The sequence below is a fragment of the Larus michahellis genome, chromosome 7 (assembly GCF_964199755.1).
Source record: "Larus michahellis chromosome 7, bLarMic1.1, whole genome shotgun sequence".
Classification (NCBI taxonomy): domain Eukaryota; kingdom Metazoa; phylum Chordata; class Aves; order Charadriiformes; family Laridae; genus Larus; species Larus michahellis.
Window position 1 is genome coordinate 20,922,686 of NC_133902.1, and position 19,041 is coordinate 20,941,726.

The 19,041-nt window shown below is 45.9% G+C and overlaps 1 protein-coding gene across 17 annotated transcripts in view; it reads right to left on the bottom strand.

The window, feature by feature from the left end:
• Positions 1-1,226: 1,226 nt before the first annotated feature.
• Positions 1,227-19,041, bottom strand: part of UNC80 (unc-80 homolog, NALCN channel complex subunit) — a 127,607-nt gene continuing 109,792 nt past the window's right edge. For 15 of the 17 annotated variants that reach the window (XM_074595113.1, XM_074595110.1, XM_074595107.1 and 12 more), the window contains 9 exons: positions 17,325-17,509; positions 16,264-16,429; positions 15,353-15,532; positions 13,231-13,369; positions 11,140-11,196; positions 5,167-5,248; positions 4,557-4,668; positions 3,144-3,358; positions 1,227-2,287 (listed from right to left, as the gene is read on the bottom strand). In XM_074595113.1, coding sequence (XP_074451214.1) covers positions 2,018-2,287; positions 3,144-3,358; positions 4,557-4,668; positions 5,167-5,248; positions 11,140-11,196; positions 13,231-13,369; positions 15,353-15,532; positions 16,264-16,429; positions 17,325-17,509 — 1,406 coding nt within the window. In that variant the 3' untranslated portion in view covers positions 1,227-2,017. The remainder of the gene's footprint in view (positions 2,288-3,143; positions 3,359-4,556; positions 4,669-5,166; positions 5,249-11,139; positions 11,197-13,230; positions 13,370-15,352; positions 15,533-16,263; positions 16,430-17,324; positions 17,510-19,041) is intronic. The other 2 variants (XM_074595121.1, XM_074595111.1) reach the window with 1 other exon arrangement.

Genomic DNA, 19,041 nt, shown 5'->3' on the forward strand with positions numbered 1-19,041 from the left:
CACTGAGCAGCAGATCAGAGACACTGCCATCTTCACCCAACTGTCTCTCTTACAAAACCATGCACACTTCAAAGCTGCATTAGTGCACCACCTATATATTTATGCATATGGTGATACAGGTGGTGGCACTATAAAAATATTTGCCTTTTCAGCCCTGCTTTTCCCAAGAGGTGCCGAGAGTCTCCATCGCTCACCAATGCGGTGGCAGCAGAGGATGCTCAGCACCCGTGGGCCTGGGAGAAGGATGGCTTTTGCTGTCTTCAGAGGTTTAACGTGCGTGAGTGCCCTCCTCAGACTGGTGTGCACGGCTCCCATCACATCGGAGCATTTGGGAAATACCGAGCGGCACAGCCGGAAGGAAGGCTCCATGGGTTTCAGCAGGCTGAAACCTGCTCTCAGGTATATGGTTAATTTTCCACGCAACAGTAAAAGCTGCAGTTCCGCAGTGAGGCAGTCATTTGTATGGCAGTATTTTAAACGGCTGTTGAAGAGAGATGCGAGGCTTTTCTTTGGAAATGGATAGGAGGCTATCGTTCTGCCTCCTCCATAAGGCTGTTTTATCATGCGCGCGTCCAAATTACAAGCCCTCAGGAAGTAATTACCTCAAACTGGTAATTAGCACATTTTACAGGCTCTCAGGATGATCTAAAACATTTTCCTCTGCACCATAATGCCATGATTATAAACTCTAGTTGTTCTAACTTAAGCTGGAAAAGGCAGTATACGATTCCCAAAGCAGAGGGTGACTTTGGGCGTTGCTTATGATTTCATGGTTTGTTTCACAGCTGTTCTGCAGTTTGCCCCTAAGCAGCTAATGGCTAAAGTCACATTTCAGCGTAATTCCATGATGCCGCAGCGTGGCTCGTAACTCAGCTGTGACTTCAGCTGGTCCCCCACGGGAATCTCCACCTACGTATAAATGTTACATATATATCTCTCTAACATTTGCAGCCATGAACATTACGTACATAAAATGCAACCTTTTTAAATACAATCTCAACATGCCAAAAATAGATTCTTTCATCAGGTTTTTGCCCTGCAATATCCATCTTTTGTTTACAATGTACATATATATTTATATTTTTATATATAGGAACATGAAAATACCATATATAAATATTTACTTTAAATCCCTATATCTAAGTACATACGGCAGCATCAGTGGAGCAGTTGGTAGGTACCAGAAGGTCCACGCATTCCAGATGCGGTTTCTTGGGGTTTTTTTTAAGCTGTGGAGATGAATTACTGGCTACATTTAAGCAGGACAGCGTGGGCTATTTATACCGCCTGCAGACCACTCACCCCTGCCCCTCTCTATCTGTGCACAGCACGTGCATTCCTTCTTACGGTGTGTACTGTATTTAGTTTTACAGAGCAAATATTTTTGTAGCACAAGGGCAATATCTTGCAGAGTGGAATGAAACCGACAGACAAAAAGTAAACTCAACTAAAGTCTGCAGTGCCAAAAAAAAAAAAAATGTCTAATTGCTCCATGGTGCTTATCATTGCTCTGCAAGTTAGAAACAATGGTCCCAGGCTTGTGAAAATCAAGCTTTAGATTGGTACTTTTTATCAGTGTTTTCACTGCCAGTACCAACGTGTTAAGAGCCTTGGGGTCAGCTACTATCCAGCCCTCCTCTCAAAAACGCTACAAAAATAAATCTTGGGCACAATTTGAAGAGGCTTCTCCTCTGTGGCTGACGCAGTGCCGCAGCCCGCTTGCCCACCAGGCCATGAGCACAGCGCTTGCTGCCACATCCAGCTCTTATGGACCACATATTTGCCCCCACACCCCTACCCTGAGAATTTTGTAAAAATTCTCTGTTCTGCGGTTTTGCCCTGAACTGAAATAGATTTCACAAACAGAAATTTGCCAATCTATAGCAACTGGCCGTTAGCTGTTTTCTACTTTCGGATAATAAAGTGCTCTTGTTTTAATCAGTTACTAGTTACCAGGGAACTCAAAGGAGAAGGTACACTTTATCTTCCTCCTCCCGCTACTGCACTTCCCTGAGAGTTAAACGTGAGATTCATCTAGATCGACGTCAGTCTCCCCAAGCTCCACGTGCGTGAAGGTGAAGTGAGTGGCCAGCAAGGGGTTCTCCATGCCATTGTCCTCGCTGATGTGAAGGACGGTGTCCCCGTGCTGCAGCAGGCTGGTGGTCTCCAGGCCAGCGTAGTCCTCGCTGTCGGAGAGCTGTGCAGGGGGCGTGCTTTGTGCTGTTGTTGGCCGGGACTCCAAGCCCTCTTCTTTTTCCTTCTCCGTCTCAGTAGGAAGTGCCTCGCTCTGCAGTTGAGGAGAGCCGGTGGTCAGGAGCAGAGAAAGTGGGAGGGAGAGGGGGAAAAAAGCCAATGGAACATCTGTAAAATACTTTCTCATTCAGAAATACTTTTTACCATAAAGGGCCTGGCACTTGTAGATCATAAATCCCTAAAATTCCACCCTGACAATGATATGTTTTTGCCAGTGAATCAGATTTGTAGGAATGATCAGAAAGGTTGTCTGATCTCAGTTGTTAACACTTCCTCATGTCATTTTTTTAAGTATATTTTCAAGATGAATGTTTTTCATTTCTTTCTGGCAAAAGGCATGACCCTCAAAAGACGCTCGATATCGGGGGGTATAAAAGTGATCTCGATGTCACTGATGTGTTGCAGGGATGACTGTGATTGTCCCTGCACTGTCCTCAGTGGTGTCCGACACACAAAAATGTTGGACAAGCAATTTCTTTTGAAGTGTGGTGCTTTTGCTAAAACAGTGCTGCAGTTTTGAAGGTGCCCTTCCTTAAGGGCGCATTTCTCAGAGAGCAAGCTGTAAAAACCTGCTGATGGAAACTTGCACTGGTGAGCAGGTCCAGAAGCACTACTATATGTGAGGGGAAGATGGAAAGGGAAGATGCAGGAAATGTATTTGCAGATGAAGAATCATTGCATGGATCTAGAAGTGAATGGTTTGCCAAAGCAGGGGGTGGGACAGCAAACCCAGCCCAAAGAACAGACTCACAGAAGAGTTCACTGTCTTCACTCACCCGCCAGCTTTCCTTACAGGGCTGCAATGCATCAGGCATTTCCCTATAAATTTGCCCTGCAACTTTGCTGAAGCAGCGGACAGACACGCATGATGGAACCGTCAGTCACCTTACCTGGCTGGTGGCCTGGCTGTGGAGATCAGCCACCACGATGGCCGGTGAGGAGGTCAGCACAGGTTTACTCGGCGGCTCCTGCGTGCTGGTGGCCTGGGGGCTGCTGCGGCCGCAGCCCTGCTGCTGGGCTACCGGGGCCGATGGGTCCCCTGGGGAGGCAGCTGATGTCACCTCAGGCTGGGCTTCAGTGAAAGTCACCGACCGCTTCTGCTCCGCTGAAGGGTACAAAGCCCAGAAAACTGAGTATTAAAATGCTACAATTTGGGATGGGAAACACAAGAAGAAAAGGAGAGAGAGAATCCCTGGAGTTTTTACAACTAAGACAGGATTCATGATTCATTCCATGTTTATAAGCTGTCTAACCGGAGTCTAACCTAAAAGCCTTTCACCCTCGGCTTCCTCTAAAGCCACAGCAAGAGTCAGGGATCTCCTGAAGACTATCCACCCTGCCTATCTTTGTCATGGCTTGGTGAGATAACCACCACCCATAACATCTTTCCATCACAGAAAAATATACCGGCTTGAACTCCCACATGAGTTAGGCATTTCTGCCCTCAACGGAAAAGGAAAAACTGAGATCCAAATATGTAAGAGAATTGCCCAAGGTTTTGCAGGAAATCTGAGAAAAGACAGAGGGCAGCTGATTGCCCCCTGTTCCTGCAGACCGACTCCGCTATCTGGGAATAACAGAACAGCACTGGGTGAGGACAACTAGACTAAAACTGGAGAGTAAAACTGATATCCCTGTTCCTGCTCTTAACTATTTTGGCCAACTTTTATGTTTCAAACATCTCCAGCAGTGCTGCTGCCCCAGCACAGCGCTGGTGGAGTGGTTACAAACCCAGAAAGCTCACAAGCTAAACCTTTGCTCTACCAGGTGCTTCCTCCAATGTTAACTGCTGGCTTCAGACGGTACAGAATACAGCCACCTGCTCTGCTTGGCACTGCTGACTCCTGGAAGCACACGGCATGGACTGGAACACTCCGATATTCATTTCCATATGCAACCCTTAAAGCTCTGCACAACCAAGCATAAAAGTGATGAGAGATTTCCTTCTTTCTACTCCTCTCAATAGCTGCTTCAAAATTTGCACACCTGGAGGTTTTGGACAAGGTACCCTGAATAGAGGACACCTGTCCCCTAAATTCTCCACACCTCTAGGAAACACGATCATTCACTGCCCATGTCCAGTTTCACCTTGAAAGCCTTTGGAGAAACCATCAAAGAGTTTTGAGGGGGTGATTTTCTGATAGGATATCCGCTTACTCGGAAAAAGGATAAAACTGCTGGGATTTCACCGTAATACAGGCTGCTAACAACATACTAACTTTCCTTTAAGCTAAAACAACAACATGGTATTTTCTACTTTGAAATCTGAAGTGCTGGTTCTGGAAATGGCAGCGCTGCCCTACCGCTAGGTTTTGGTTTGGGCTGGATGCTCCGTCGTGTGGTGGAAAGTCGAGCTCCGTGACGGCTGCGAGGCTCGGTTTGAGTTTTCTGACGTGACAGCAGCGGTCGTCGAAGCTAAACGGTGGAAGAAAGAGTTAGGCTGGTGTATGTTCACACGTTACACAACTTCTGCTCTGTAAGGAGAACAGATCACCATGGTCTATTCCTCTCCCTGTCCATTCACGTTGCTTTTAGCAGATATATGTGCTAATGTTTCCATGGCTCAGACATCTCCTTTGTATGAACTTCTGGGGTTTGTGTCTTTTCAGTTTCAACACTGAATGTAATGCAATGCAGATTGTGTGACCATTGTTTAATTAAAAAAAAAAAAAAAAAAAGCCTACAGAGGAAAAGATTGGGGAATTCAAAACCAAGTACACCTCCTCTCTTAGGGATTTGTCAGGCCTCGCAGCTACGGCTCGTGCTGTGGTTCCTGCTAACTCAACGGACTGCACTAGTATGTCATGAATTAGGTAAAAGGGACACGTCACACCCACAAATCATTTCAAAACAGACACAGATGAGAAGACCCAAACCGACTCCAAGAGAAGGAGGGCAGGTTTGTTCACTCACCTGCCGCAGGCCTCTCTTCCGCCCCAGGGGCTGCTGCAGTAGAAGGTTCTGCTGGCCCGGCTCGCTCTGCACGCTTGCCACCCTGTTAGATGTTGACAGCATTAGGCCAAGCACAGAAGCACCCTGTGTAACTAGTAGGTGTCCTGGCAATTTTGACTAAAATAAATAGATAAATAAATAAATCAACCAACCACTAATGGCACGGTCACTTCAAAGAGCAGCACTGTCTTTGAAGGATGGAGGGGGGACGTGTCTGTTGGGTTGTGGCTTCTGGGGCTTAGGAAAGGGTGGGAGGTGGAGTCATGGCATTCAGGACTTGGCCACGCACAGGTAGCATCCAGATATAAATAACTGCAGATTTCAGTTTTCAGTCATTGATTGATGCATCCCACTGAGCAACACTCGCTTCTCTGCATCCTTTGCCACGTGGGCTTCATCAATAAAGGCAAGAACATCAGCCTCCTAGCTCAAAGGCCTTCTTGTTTGCTTTTCCCTTTTCAAGGACAATGTTGTAAAAGCTATTTCTTTTTTCCTCCCAAATAGACTCCACAGCCTCATCCCATTTTTGTCATCTGTTCTTAATTTCAATTTAAGTCAACAAACAAAAAACAAACACAAAGTGACAAAGGATCCATTCACATAATGGATGCATGAGTTATGTGAACAAGGCCCCACACTCAACACTTGCAGCCTTAAGTCTTTTTGTGGCTAATAAACAAAAAAGACAAGGAAACATAAATTTTATATATATATATATATATAAACACAGCTTTTTAGTTTTTAATATCTTGGCACAAGATATCTGAAAATCTGCAGTAAAAGAATCTTTAGCAATAAAACAGAGTCAGCTGCATACCACCTCATTCTACCATTCAACTGACTTCACATAAAAATACCACCCTCCCCTCATTTTTATCAAAGTACTGTATTCCTCCAAAAAGTTAAAAATCGGTCATTTAGCAGACAGTGGTCACAAAACGTTTGAGCTGAATGAACTGTGTCTGAGAGACATGTGGTTACAATAGCAACTAACGTTTAAGATGGCCTTCCTGACCTGACAGGAGTGGAGAAAGAGGCGAAACCTAAGGACGTGGTCAGACAAGACATGAAAGGTGTCTGTGGAGCGGCTTAAAAAGGTCTGTCTCCTGAACAGCTCATTCTTTGCTTTGGCAGAAGTTACTGCCCTTAGAAGGTTTGGTGGAACAGAACATGAGAGCTTCCTGGTCTGCTTCTGTTCAAAGTCTGGTTGCCCGACTTGAAAGTCCTATTCCTTCCTCTCTTATCAGTTTAAATTAAAGCCAGACTTTGCACCAAACCGTAAGGGTGTGTTTCTGCCAGCTCTACTGGGGAGACAATGGGCAACTTCAAGGAGAGAGACATCTTAAGACCCTGAAGCTGTTTCTCTGCTGATTGTCTGGCCACAGCCTAATAATCCTCGGCATGCCCTCGGCGATCTCACCGCAGCTGCAGCGGTTTGGAAAAAAAGGAAAAGCTTCTGCAAGCTCAAAGCCAGAACAAACAAGATAGATTTGAGCCCTTTTCTCGGTCAGACGGCTCTTACAAATGAGATCACCGGTCCCTGGAACATATTTTCCAGCTTTTACGTAGGGTATTGACATGATTTACATACAAAGCATCCTAGACATCGTGCAAACGCCCGCCTAGGAATAAGCAGCGTCCTCAAAGGTCCCTCCTGTTTTCAGGACTGTATTCTTGACCCAGACACTGACTGCAGCACATATGACTGGCAGGTCCAGCAGCAACACACCAGTCCTTATTAAAGCGAAGAGACTGCTCCTCTTAAATTAGTCTTTAATTTGTGATCCACACTACCTGAAATTACAGCTTGTAGAATTTTCTTAATCTTCTGTTTCTAGGATTACATAAAAATCTATTCCTGGGAATTTTAAGAAGTTTCTAGAGTAGTTGTCTGTATGTGAATTAAGTAGGAATCAGCTGGAGAAGGTCTTGAAAAAATAATTTTCTATTGGACTAGCTTTTGAGGATACTGTTACAATTTCTGATGAAGGAACAGTAACTCTTAGTTCTATGAGTGAGGAGACGTAAATGTCTGTAGCAGAAAGACTATAATTATGTTCAGTGCAAAACACTGTTTATAGTGGTGAAACAAGCTCATTTCGCATGCACCATGAAAACACTTTGAAAAAGTCATTAGATAAAGGGAGTACACGGGCCACATGAGAGCACAGAGGTTATACACGAGGAAAAAACCGATTCCCATGGAGTGAAGTGCACTGAGGACAAACAATAGGTGAGCAAAAGAAAGGCTGGACTTTGTGTCTTCCTGCTGGAGTCTGAGATTTTTCAGCCTGGCTTATATCATAAGTGAAATGAGTTTAGTGAGCTGGTGGATGTTTATTTCCAGTACTGAATCATTACACAAATTGGTATCATAATTGCTATTATGAGCTGAAATTGCAGATATCTTTTGCAGGCAAATGGTGGACCCCAGAGCAGCCGAGTTTTGCAGAGCTGCCTGCGCACAGCACAGTCCTGTCTTTTTGCCTTCTACCCCCAAAATTTGAAGACAGGCAGGAAAGAGAGAGAGAATCGTAAAGACCACAAATTTCAGACGAGCGACTGAATTTTCAGATAGAACATTTCACTTCATGAGGGTTTGTGAGGGTTTCTTTTCACATCAAAGAACAGCACTACTGATCTTGTTTCCATGAAAATTAGTGTGGCAGACAGACTTTTGGCTCTTTGTAGCCCTCCCTCCCTCCTCTTCTGTCTCTCCTTGTTTACCAGACCTGGCCAGGAGTATACTGGTTTTCTGGCAGCCTGTGGGACTCAGTCAAGAACACTGAATCAAATGCCATCTCAGCGGAGAGAACGTTTCCCTCCTGTGGCAACGTGATCGATAAGAAGGGGGTTTCTGCAGTACATAAGCCAGATCTATTTGGGAATAACAGAACAGGAGTCTTTCCTGCCCAACACAAAGACGCTCTGTCACTCTCTGAGTATCTCTGTCAGGGGTTGTATCTTCACAATAACGTTACTCCCATTACACAGTCAGGGCAGAGACAGGTGAGCAAAAGATCAAACCAACCCAACTTCATGGAGGCGTGTTGCCAGCACGAGAAGTGACAGCCAGTGCAGTCACACAGTGGGGGCTAAAAGAAACTTTGTCGGGTTGGCAATTACAATTAGGGATGCTCATGAGTTACAAGAAACCATGCAGCCAAAGGAAAAAAAAAAAGAAAGAGCAAAGACGAAAACAAAACAGAGACAAAGGTAGCAAGGAGTTTAAATGTCTAGTAAAAAGATGTACATGCTTGCCACACCATTATGGTAGAACATGCACACTTTGTGTCCCGAGACATCCGAACGACAGGGTTAGTGGACAAAGGCCAGTGGAGAATGAGTTAAAACGTAGATGAACTCCAGCTCTTGTGTCCCCAGACACATCCTAGTCCCATTAGTGTTAGATCTGCTGCTCTTGCCCTGGCAATGCGAATTCACTCTGATTTTCCCTATTAGGCACCATTAAGCTAAGATAGGCAACGACAAACGTTAAACGGAAATTTCCATCACAGGGACTTCTCATTCTTTTTCCTTTCTGATTTGGGAAAGTATCCTCTCCTCTCAGATTATAACCACACCAAATCCCAGGGCTGGACACAGATGCTCCTCAGCCCTGCACCCCATGCTCTCTGTTACTTCTCAGCGCTTAAATGTTAACCCCTTCCTGTCGTCCCTGCTCGTCTACATGTCTGCCTCCAATTGCTATAGAATAAAGGAAAACAGATTTTATTCTTCTTTGTGTTTGTCACTATTTATTTAATTTATTTAAAACTCCTACCTTCCATAGGGGTCTAGTTGCTATATGATTTATTTCTTTATGTCAGTTATGACTAAACATCAGCTTTTGAATTCAGAAAGCAATCCTAACTAGTTGTTAGCATTGTACTCCAGCTGAAAGCAAAGTTAGGTAACAAAAAGTCAAGCCTGCTTTATTCAAAACTAATGTTCCTGCATATAAAATCACATTAGTTCTGTGCTATGATCCCCACAGCCCAATGAACTCCTACAACGTCTGCTTTATTACTTCTGTCCTTTAGAGGAGGAATCCAATTTGCACATTTAACAATGCAGCTGAAACATCTTTTCTTCCTCGCAGATCTCTCACCTTGCCTGTTTATAAAAAATTGCAGTACTTCCCTGTCTTCTTTCTTTGTAAGGCTTTGCAGCCCTGATGCTCCTCCTTCGGCTGTTAGTGCCCGCTCCGTGAGAAGAACAATGCACCTCAGCAGAGCTGTCTCCCAGCTCCACCTGGTAGCCTTTTTGCCTAAGGAAATCTCTGTGCCATAGCGCAGGGTGGAGGATAGTGTCCTGGTCCCTAGCGAAAACTGGTGTGACAGAAAGTAGTAGGAACCCACTGTACTGCTGATCACATTTCAGGGTTCAAAATTACTGCATTTGACCTCATCTGTTGACTTAGCTGTCTCATATTCCTCAGCCTCCCCACCGTTACTAGGAGTGACTCCCCCCCACTTAACAAGATCAAAACATTTCAAATTCAATGCTGATGCAACCCGGTAACAGGTTCATTATGGCTTTAACTTATGTACAGACCTTCCCCTTTGTCATCCTTCTCAAATGTAGTGGGTTTTTGCCCTACGAAGGGATGGCACTTAACTTCTTTGGTTGAATGACTTCTGTTCTCTTTAGGCCCCAAAACATGCTCAGATGCCCATGCAATCCTTTTTGCTTTATCACAAAACCAGATAAGAATATTCCTGCCTCTGCCAACAAGCCGATGTCTTTTCCTAACGCCACTCCTACAGTAGCACCAATTAGAGACCGATCTGCCAACGCAGGCTTCACACGCACAAAGGACACCATGAATCATGGGATGATCTCAGTGACACCACCAATGATAAACTCTCCATTTGTCAGCTGAGAACGGTGATCAAATGAACAAAGCAGCCTGTCTGCACCCCAAAAAGCCACTACTGACATCTAAAACCAAGCTAGCGAAACAGAAACCACTCACACAAATGCCTCTCAACATACCCACATCTTCAGCTGGTGTGGCAGTCATGAAATGGCGCGTTACCCTCCGTGTTGCCAATGTAAGGGGCTGTGGTCTACTGGAAGGAAACAGAGATGCTCTTGGGACTAACGACGGCTCTGCGACCTCACGAGGATGGGTCGAGAGGTGCGAGCACAGAAGCAGGACAGTGAGGATGATTAACACGGCTGAGCTGGCCGTTAAAGGTGGAGACCTCCCTTCTAAGCTCACTCCTGACCCATTTGACAGGCATGTCCGTGACAGTGTTTGCACACAAACCGCCCTGTCCATGGGTAGTGGGGAACAGCTAGACCTGAACTCCGGCACCGACAGGGCAATTTTGAATATATATTGATGGTGTTCACCTGCAAGCTTTCTATGGTGTCATTTGAGAATTGGAAACACTTTGTAAAAATAACGAGAATTACTGTAAACCATCCACAGAGAACTATATTCCACAGGACTTATCGTAATTAGGTTTATTAGTGAATGTTAAAGAACACAGCTTGATATTATTATTAAGTCTTTTGTGGTGACAGCATTGTGGGATGAATGGAAAAACAGATGTCTGTTTTATATAAGCCTCCAGACTAATGCTTATAACAGGCTACAGCTAATGCCTTTGGATAATCTTTCTCATGCCTTTCAAGCAATTGCTAAAGAAGGGGAAAGCCTCGAGGCTCGCCAGCCAGACTGCTGTTTCACTTGCTACGGCTTTTTCTTTCCCCTTCCCCTTAGCCTCCTCAAAGTTACTGGCAATCAAAGCTGAAAACTGAAGGTGGGTTGCTACCCCTTTGACTTGCAGGCCTGAATATCAATGAGCCACAAGAGACAGAGATGGAAAGAGCGACAAAAGGTGAGGGGAAGAGACAGAGGAGGTCGGAAACGGCTCGTTTCCCAGCACACACACCGACAGACAGGTAGTGTTAACACTGTACCTAGAGAGGCTGCCCTCAGTGGCCAGGCTCGGGGAGTCATCGAGGACATTAGGTTCACTGCAGGAGGGGCAGGGAGATTAAGAATTTAGGGAAAGAAAATGCAAAAAAAGCATGCGATTGTCTCTGTTTTCAAGGGAAAAAAATATCAACGGAATAAAAAAGTAAAAAAAGGACGGTAACATTTATTGGTCTCGCACGCTCAACAGCACATATATGACTCAGAGGAGCTGAAAACATCTGATAACAGGAGCCGTCTTTAGAGGGATTTTACACTACTTGGAGACTTCTACATCTCTGCTGAGAATCGGGGAGCTGAGAAGTTCGGTAGGATGCGTTTCCACACAAAATAAGGTCAGGGAACTGTTTTCAAAGCGTTTTCCTGCAGCATTTTCATTTATTTCAGTTCTATTTACTTCCAGCTTCATAGAAAGTTTTTTTCTTCCCCCTTCCCCGTGAGCCAGTTCTTCCTGAGGGAAGGCTAATCTGTCTCCCATGAACTATAGACCACTCTCCTCCTGGTAGGAATCTAAGGACTAACATCTGGAAAACAAGGTCTCGTAGTGCAATGAAACTGTAAGTAAACAGCTGGCGTGGATCCTGGCAAACGAGCACCCAAGAACATTGCTTTTCTACACCATTCGGGCAGGAGCAGCCTTCTCAGCCCATAGGGAAAACATGAAAGAAAGCAAGAAAGCAGTCTGCTGGGTTACCAGCAGGAAAGCAATAATAATATTACTTAACAGTAATTAGTTTACATTTGTGAGGCAGTCTGAAAGCCCAGAGACCATCCATAACTAAAAAGGGCACGATGTTGTGGACTATGATTACGTTTGCCGAGCTTGTACTTTCCCTACACCGATGAAAAGCAATTCTCCTTGTATACCATGTACTTAAAAAACTAAAGAGCAAAGCTCTCTTGTAATTAAAGTCTTTTTTTCTCAGCATCACCATGACTTGGGATTGCACAAAGCAAACATTGCTATCAGTCAGCTGTGACTCTTACGAAGTTTATGCATTGAAGATGGTAGCGAATGATTGGGGAAAACGCAGTCTTGCATGTTAATTTTTCAAGAAACAAAGGGACCGAATCAATCAAGTTCAAAAGTCAAATGAGTTCCTGTAAGCCCTTTTGTGAAAACTCCCAGATAAAATCTGTGTAACTTCTCTCTTGTAAATCACTTCTCCTATCTCTGCTGGCATGTACCACAGCTGTTACTTTTCCTTATGTATCAAGGTTATTGCTTTAATTCCAAGCGAGACTGGGGAGGGAACAATTTTGACTTTCCAAGGCTGGTCAAGAGATAATGTAGAATTTATCTTTAAAGGTTCAGAGGAAATAACATAAATTAATCTGTCCATTGTCAGATATCCTTGGATAACTACGTTGCATACAAATAAAAAAATAAACATTGCATACTTAGAGAAAAAAAATCAGATTTAAATGCAAAACTCTCTGCATCTTCTAAAGATGTACATTTCCCAAATTCTAATCTCTTTCTCACTACTCCATGTTAACCAGGAATAAGGTATTCAAAGTTATTTCTATCACTCAACAAGTATATTTCTGGTTTTAAAGAGTATTAAATCCCATCTTTGAACCTGACATTTAATTTCTGTGAGGAGCCTGTTACTGTTCTAGGAAGGACAAAGACTGCATGGAAGAAAATGAAGTAAATCAAACAGAACGCCTCTGCCTCCTTTCCCAGCTTCTCAGGATTCCTCCCCACCCCCTGCCCAGCTTGTGTATGCTCCCCTGGTCCAACGGAAACCCCCAAACCATGGGTTTTCCTTTGTATCCACGGTAGTAGCAGAGGAAAATGATAGTGCTGAGGGTTCCTGAAGCTGTTTAAGAGGAAGGTTTCTATGGATGACAGCTTGTTCTTATGGACCTTATACAACACAGCTCATCCTGGAGAATCGTTCTTTCCAACTCTGCACCCTTGATCCAACACTATTTCAGGATTCATAAATTTAGCGTCACTACGCTGGTGCTGATACTACTATCCCACGTCTCTGATGTACACATAATATACCTGTGCCATTTCAGCTCTCATGAATGTAATGGGAAAGGTGAAAAGCCCATGTTGTTACCTTTGGCTGGGCAACATGCCCACCTCAGCCTGAGGTGCAGACACGCTGGAGAGATGGCTGGAGAACCGCCTCCTCCCAATGGCACCCATAAGGTATGCTTCTTGTTCACTTACCACACTGGGCATGCTCAGGGAGTCATCTAGAAAGAGAGAAAAAAGAGGAAAGGAGAGGAAACAACCACCCCAAGCCCCACCAATGTATTTAGAGTTGTTAGGAGTTAACAGGATGCCAAAGGTGTACCCAGCATTTACTTACCAAGACCCCAAGCCTGAAAACTTGAATGCTTCCCTTGGATTTTCCAGTCACAGTTCAGAAAGACATATGCATAAACCCCCGCGGGATGGGGAGCCCAGCATACATGCGACAGGGATTTATGTACACTTTCAGTTTATATGGCTCTCAGGCAAATGTGTTTGGGGCATTCAGGTTCCACTAGGGCTTAATCCCTGTGATTAATAACTTGTTTGTTAATATACAGTGTTTTCTGGCATAAAAGTTGTAACTGGACATTTTGCTGGTGTGAACTGCAGCTACAATATAGCAAAGCATTGTTACAAGAGATAAAATCCATAACAGCAAAATGCAGAACTGACACCCTCCAACACCCTTTAGGACATGCAAAATGTCAACCAAAAGAATTGGATAAATTGACTCAAATACATCATACTGCAACTGAAATATGCAGACAGCGGTATTGCGATCAGGACTGCTTGAAATTTTCAGTGCTGTTTAAAATTACATGAAGTACCTTGAAATAAATTGCTCTGTTGTGGTTTTTACCACAACAACTTCTAATTACAAATAAACAAATAAAACAAAGGGGAAGTTTTGTGTAATTTTCTCTTTTCCTTTTGACCTTTTCCAGTTTTGATATACTGAAATATTTTACGGCAGCATTAAGCCATGGCAGGGCTGAAGTAATACTGCCGCGAGCAAACGGGAAGATAGCACTCATCATTCCACACAGTGGCTCCTAATTAATCTGAGGCTGAACCAGAGTTTGCCTCAGTGAGTATCCGAGCAGTATCCGCAGCACAACGCTGGGTGCATTGGGCAATGTTTAGTGATGAACCCACCTGAAAGAAAGTCGGGCCGAGCCTGGAAGGTTTCAGGCTAACTGTTCTTTCCCTAAAGGCCACTCTGCCCTGACTGCACAGGCCCGTCTTCTAAGCCTGTTTTTCACCCGCTTTGTTTAATATCTCTGGGGAATAGTCGTAAGTCCTCAAATACAGAAGCGAAGCGCCGGAGTTCCAGGCACTGAAGCACTGAGGCAACCAACCCTTGCGGCACCAGAGGCCAACGTCCCTGCCAAAGCAGGGGAAAGCCCAAGCCCGATGACAGTGAGCAGAGTTTTCTACCCTGACTTTCAGTGACGGACAACTCAGAAGCAGATGGAGAGCTCAGAAGCAGAGAGAAGGCAAAATTCCAAGAATAACATGAAACTCAGCTGAAATGACAATGCAACATTCAGGTCATTGCAAATTAGTCCTCAAAAGATTCACCATCCCACTCCTTCGGAAGCCTGGCAACCCCAGAACCTGTCAGCTGCCCAAAAGGGAGATCAAGCTTTAGTTGTCAATAGTTTTAAGGCTTAATTTCGTCTTTGTGTGAAGTGACACAAGCACACAGCCATTCCACCCTGCAGAGAGCCACAGCTGGATCCCATGCAGCACAAAGACAACATATTCCACGTCGTCGGAGCATCTGGACAGAAGTAACAAGCAGGAAGCACTGAGATCCTGCAGGAAGAGGATCTGCACTACAGAGCCAGCCACGGCCCCTGCCCACTGCCATGATGAAGGTCAAAGAGAGGACTAATTGCCAAATGCCTTGTCAGCACTCTGAGGATTGCATGTCAGCCCAGGCCCCATGCACTAAAGATCTGCCTGTGCCCTTCCCTTCTCCCTACCCAGAGCTCGGGAGAGAATGGGGGGGGGTGTAACTACCCAAGCTTTCACACCGTGAACTGTGCAGCCACCACAGCAGTTTCTCAGCCTCGTGCCCCTACGGGCCTTTTGTTCACGCGAGGACAGGGACAACCGTCTTCCCCTCCCAACCATCCTCTGGGGCATCAAGAAAACATCTTTTGTTGGGGGCTTAGCTCAAATCAGTTGCCACGTACTTTCTTCATCCTCCTCATCTGTGCGGCTCAGTGTGTCCTGCGAGGCCTGCTGGGACGGCTCACTGTCCTGCTCCCAGACGGTGCCGGTGCCAGTGTTGGAGCGGGACATGGTGGCCAGGCTCAGGCGGTAAGCAGAGGTGGAGGTGCCCACCGTGCTGACAGACGTCTTCCCTTGGTAAGCTGCGCAAGAGAGGGAAAACCAAACCCAAGTCAGTGATGGCACTGGAAATCAAGAACCAGCCAAGCATTCCTGTCACGTCGGGCACCTGATTCTGCCCGGACCAGCGGTGCAGAAGTGATAAACCAGACACATCTGCCCTGGCTCATCTCATCTCGCCAAAATCCTGTCTGATTTTCTTAAGCAGTCCCGTTTTCTCCCTCAATCTTAGTGACATATTTTCAAGATCCGCATCAACGTTTAGGAACAAAGCAAATTATTACCGGGGGAAAAAAGGCTATGGTATTTTCTTTTGAATTTGTTTTCCTTTCTTAAGAACAAAGCACATAAAATCTCCTGCTGTGTGAAAGCAGTGGCTGCCATCTCGTGGCAACAAAGGCAACGTTTCTACCCAAGCAGCTTCTGATGTACAGATGTTGGTTGGGCCTTGCTCTGTCATGGGTTGGGGCTGCACAAACCAGCTCTGAGAGGGAGAGCCGGCTGCTGGGAAATGGGACACAGACTTAGTGGGCAAAACAAGGTGCATTTCACAACAACCTGGACTTCTCTTGGACGTCCAGTGGCAAGGCCAGGCTAGGCATAGGGCCTGATCCAGGGTCAGGCTGTTGGGGTGTGGGTGGATTACCCCATCCCACTCCTAGACAGCGGGTAGGTCTGCCTCACAAGTTGACTTACAGGCGAGCCGGCTGGACAGATTGGGCTGATGGCCCTTAACTCTCCCTCTCCTCCTTACCAGACCCGCTGTGCACTGCCTCCTTCAGGATCTTCAGCTCATTATTGAATTCAGCGATGAGGGAGCTCTTGCAGAGCGGGCGCGGTATAAACCGTCTCTCCAGCTGGTCGGCAATGTGCTGTCGGGCAGTCAGCTCCTCGTGGTTCTCAGCCGGCTGGGCCAGCAGCTGCAAAATTGGGAAATGTTAGCATTGCAGGGAAATGATGCCCAGGGAACTGGGACTGGTCTCCACACCAGCGTGAGCCTGCAGCCAGTAGGACTGTCCTCCTTGTAGGCATGAAGTTTGGACTCCAGCTATGAGGTTTCCACCTGTCTTTCGGGGACAACATCATATTTGACTGAATAGATATCAAAACCTCACTTACACTGGCACATGGGGATGAGACTTCCTTATGCTAAGCTCTACCCTCACACATGAGAGAGCTCCTTCCTCCAAGATGATTTACTCTGTCCAAGTGGTGGGCTAAACAAGGTGGAGAACCATGTGCTAGTCTACCTGGTAAGCAGGGAAGAGCCATGATTAGCTTAAGCCCTGGTCACCTCAGCCTAGCAGCTGTCTGTCCATCTGCAAGAGCTTTGTCAGAACCTTCACCCAAAAATTGTAAAGTGGAGTGGTCCTTCCTGTTAGCTGTATTGCCCAGCTCTGCAGAAGAGAGACTTCTTGAAGATTTCTGCCAACCATGCCAACCCCCTCCTACGTTCAGAGCACCCACTCTACTTCCAAGTGCTTTGAGTGTCTTTCTTGCAAAACTAAGTTGACATGCACCCTCTTGGTCGAGCCTGACCGCTAGTCCTTTTCCAGCCAGTGGAACTAAGACTAGGGGTAGTCCATGGCTTTGTGGATGAAAGCTCCTGTATGACTGACATACTCTTTAGTGTTGTCTAGGAAGAAGCCTCGTGATTTAGTTTCAAAGGGTTCACAGGCCCATTAACTTCTGAAAAGTCACTCCCTACGTAAACACCCAGTTCTGCCAGGAGTGCCGTTTCTCTGGTCTCAGCAGGGCAATAAAGGATCTCTTGCCCTCAGTGAGTGATCTAGCAGGAGCCAAAGCAACTGTTACCTTGCACTGGATGAAGGGTCGAAGGAGCACAAAGATAGGGATCCGTGTTCGTACGATAAAGTCGAGGAAATCCCACAGGGCCAGCCCTCCCACTTTCCGCAGTGCCATCTCTTTGACTTGCAGGCTCAGCCAGTACCACTGGCTGTCCAGCTGGCGTTCAAAGCAAACAAGGATCACCTTCAGGGCTACAGGGGAACACACACCAGCAAATGGCAGTCAGAGATGTTATCGGTGCCCCTTGCAAGCATTGAGGGAGGAATGGGGGGCCGCAGTGGGCACAAGCCTACACAGGCATGCACTCATGCACGTGCACATGCATACCCGCACACCTAAGGCACAACTGTCTTTTCTGTCAGTCTCCGAATGCTGCAGGGAAGGAGGGCAACTTTCTTATAATAAAGGCCTCAGGATCAGGACTGAGAGTCCCATGTCCAGAGAAATTTTCCTACTTCACACCTAAGTTCCTCTGTATTTTCTTGCTCAAGCTTCCCCTTTCCCTCCCTGCAGAGTTCTCTTGTCTTCCTGGAATTCAGATATTTTGAAAGCAGCTCAGGGGGGGCAGAATACAGCCTGGCTGATCAGACAACCTCAAAAATCTTGATCAAACATATCCACACATGGAGTCACCACATGTGAGCACAATAACCTCCAGGTTATTTATGGTGTAATGAAAAGAACCTTTCTAGCAGTGCAGCTGCATGAGTCACGGACAAACTGTAATCTAAACAAAAACACAGTCCAGTAAGCCAAGGGCTGTAATTCACAAGAGCACTGCTTTACAAATGGGGATGAAGAGCAATGAGGTTCAAAACGATGCTCTATATTAAAGTGGGCGGTGACCAACAGTTAGCTCACAGGAGAGACAAGGAATCTCCCCCTTTCCATGCTCCCCTGGTCTGGAACAAACAGGGCGGCCTGGGAATTGATGGGGGAAGGTTGATGGGATCCCATCGCTCTTGATGGGATGGCCCAGACATCTCAGCCATCACACATCCGTATCCAGGTTTGTGGGGCTGGGAGGTGTGGGGCTCAATCAGTGGTGAGCTGCCATTTTTTTCATCAGTGTTACCCCATACCTCAGGTATAGATTAACAAAGATCTGAATATAAGTCTTCGGGTAAATGCCATTACAGAATCAAAAACAGAGAAGCTGTTTGAAGGAGTGAGAGCCTTGAGACAAAACTCTCCCCGTGTAGCCCTGATAATCTGCACTGCTGCTGCATCTCCAGTTTGGTTATTTTTTCTTTCACCTATGTGCAAAAATAATCGTACTACCTTGCAAGAGCATACAGTGAGCAGAGGGAATACGAGCCAGCAAGGACCATCTGTGCAGAGGGCCAGCAGGCAGACAGACTGCATCACATTTCACCCTAACTAGCCAAGGGCCACTGAAGCTGTGATATTCGGGGCTGATAGGCAGTCTGACTTGCCTTTTGTGGCTTCACTGAAATATCCTGGCAGCATGAAAACTGAGCAACTTCTGCCTGTGCAGCAGTCTCCTCCAGCTGCAGGGCAGACACCACTCATGTCGCAATACATTCCAGAGATACTCCTGGCTTCACGCTCTGGCCTGGCCCCCTGGCTTGGGACAAGACCTAAAGCAGCTCTAAAAAGCTCGATCAGCTCCTGCCTGAGACGGTTTTCTTTGGTGCTATCTGCAGTCTTGAATGCTCCATTTTTTCTCTGTCTCTTCTCAGTGGTGAGCAGAAGCCATCAC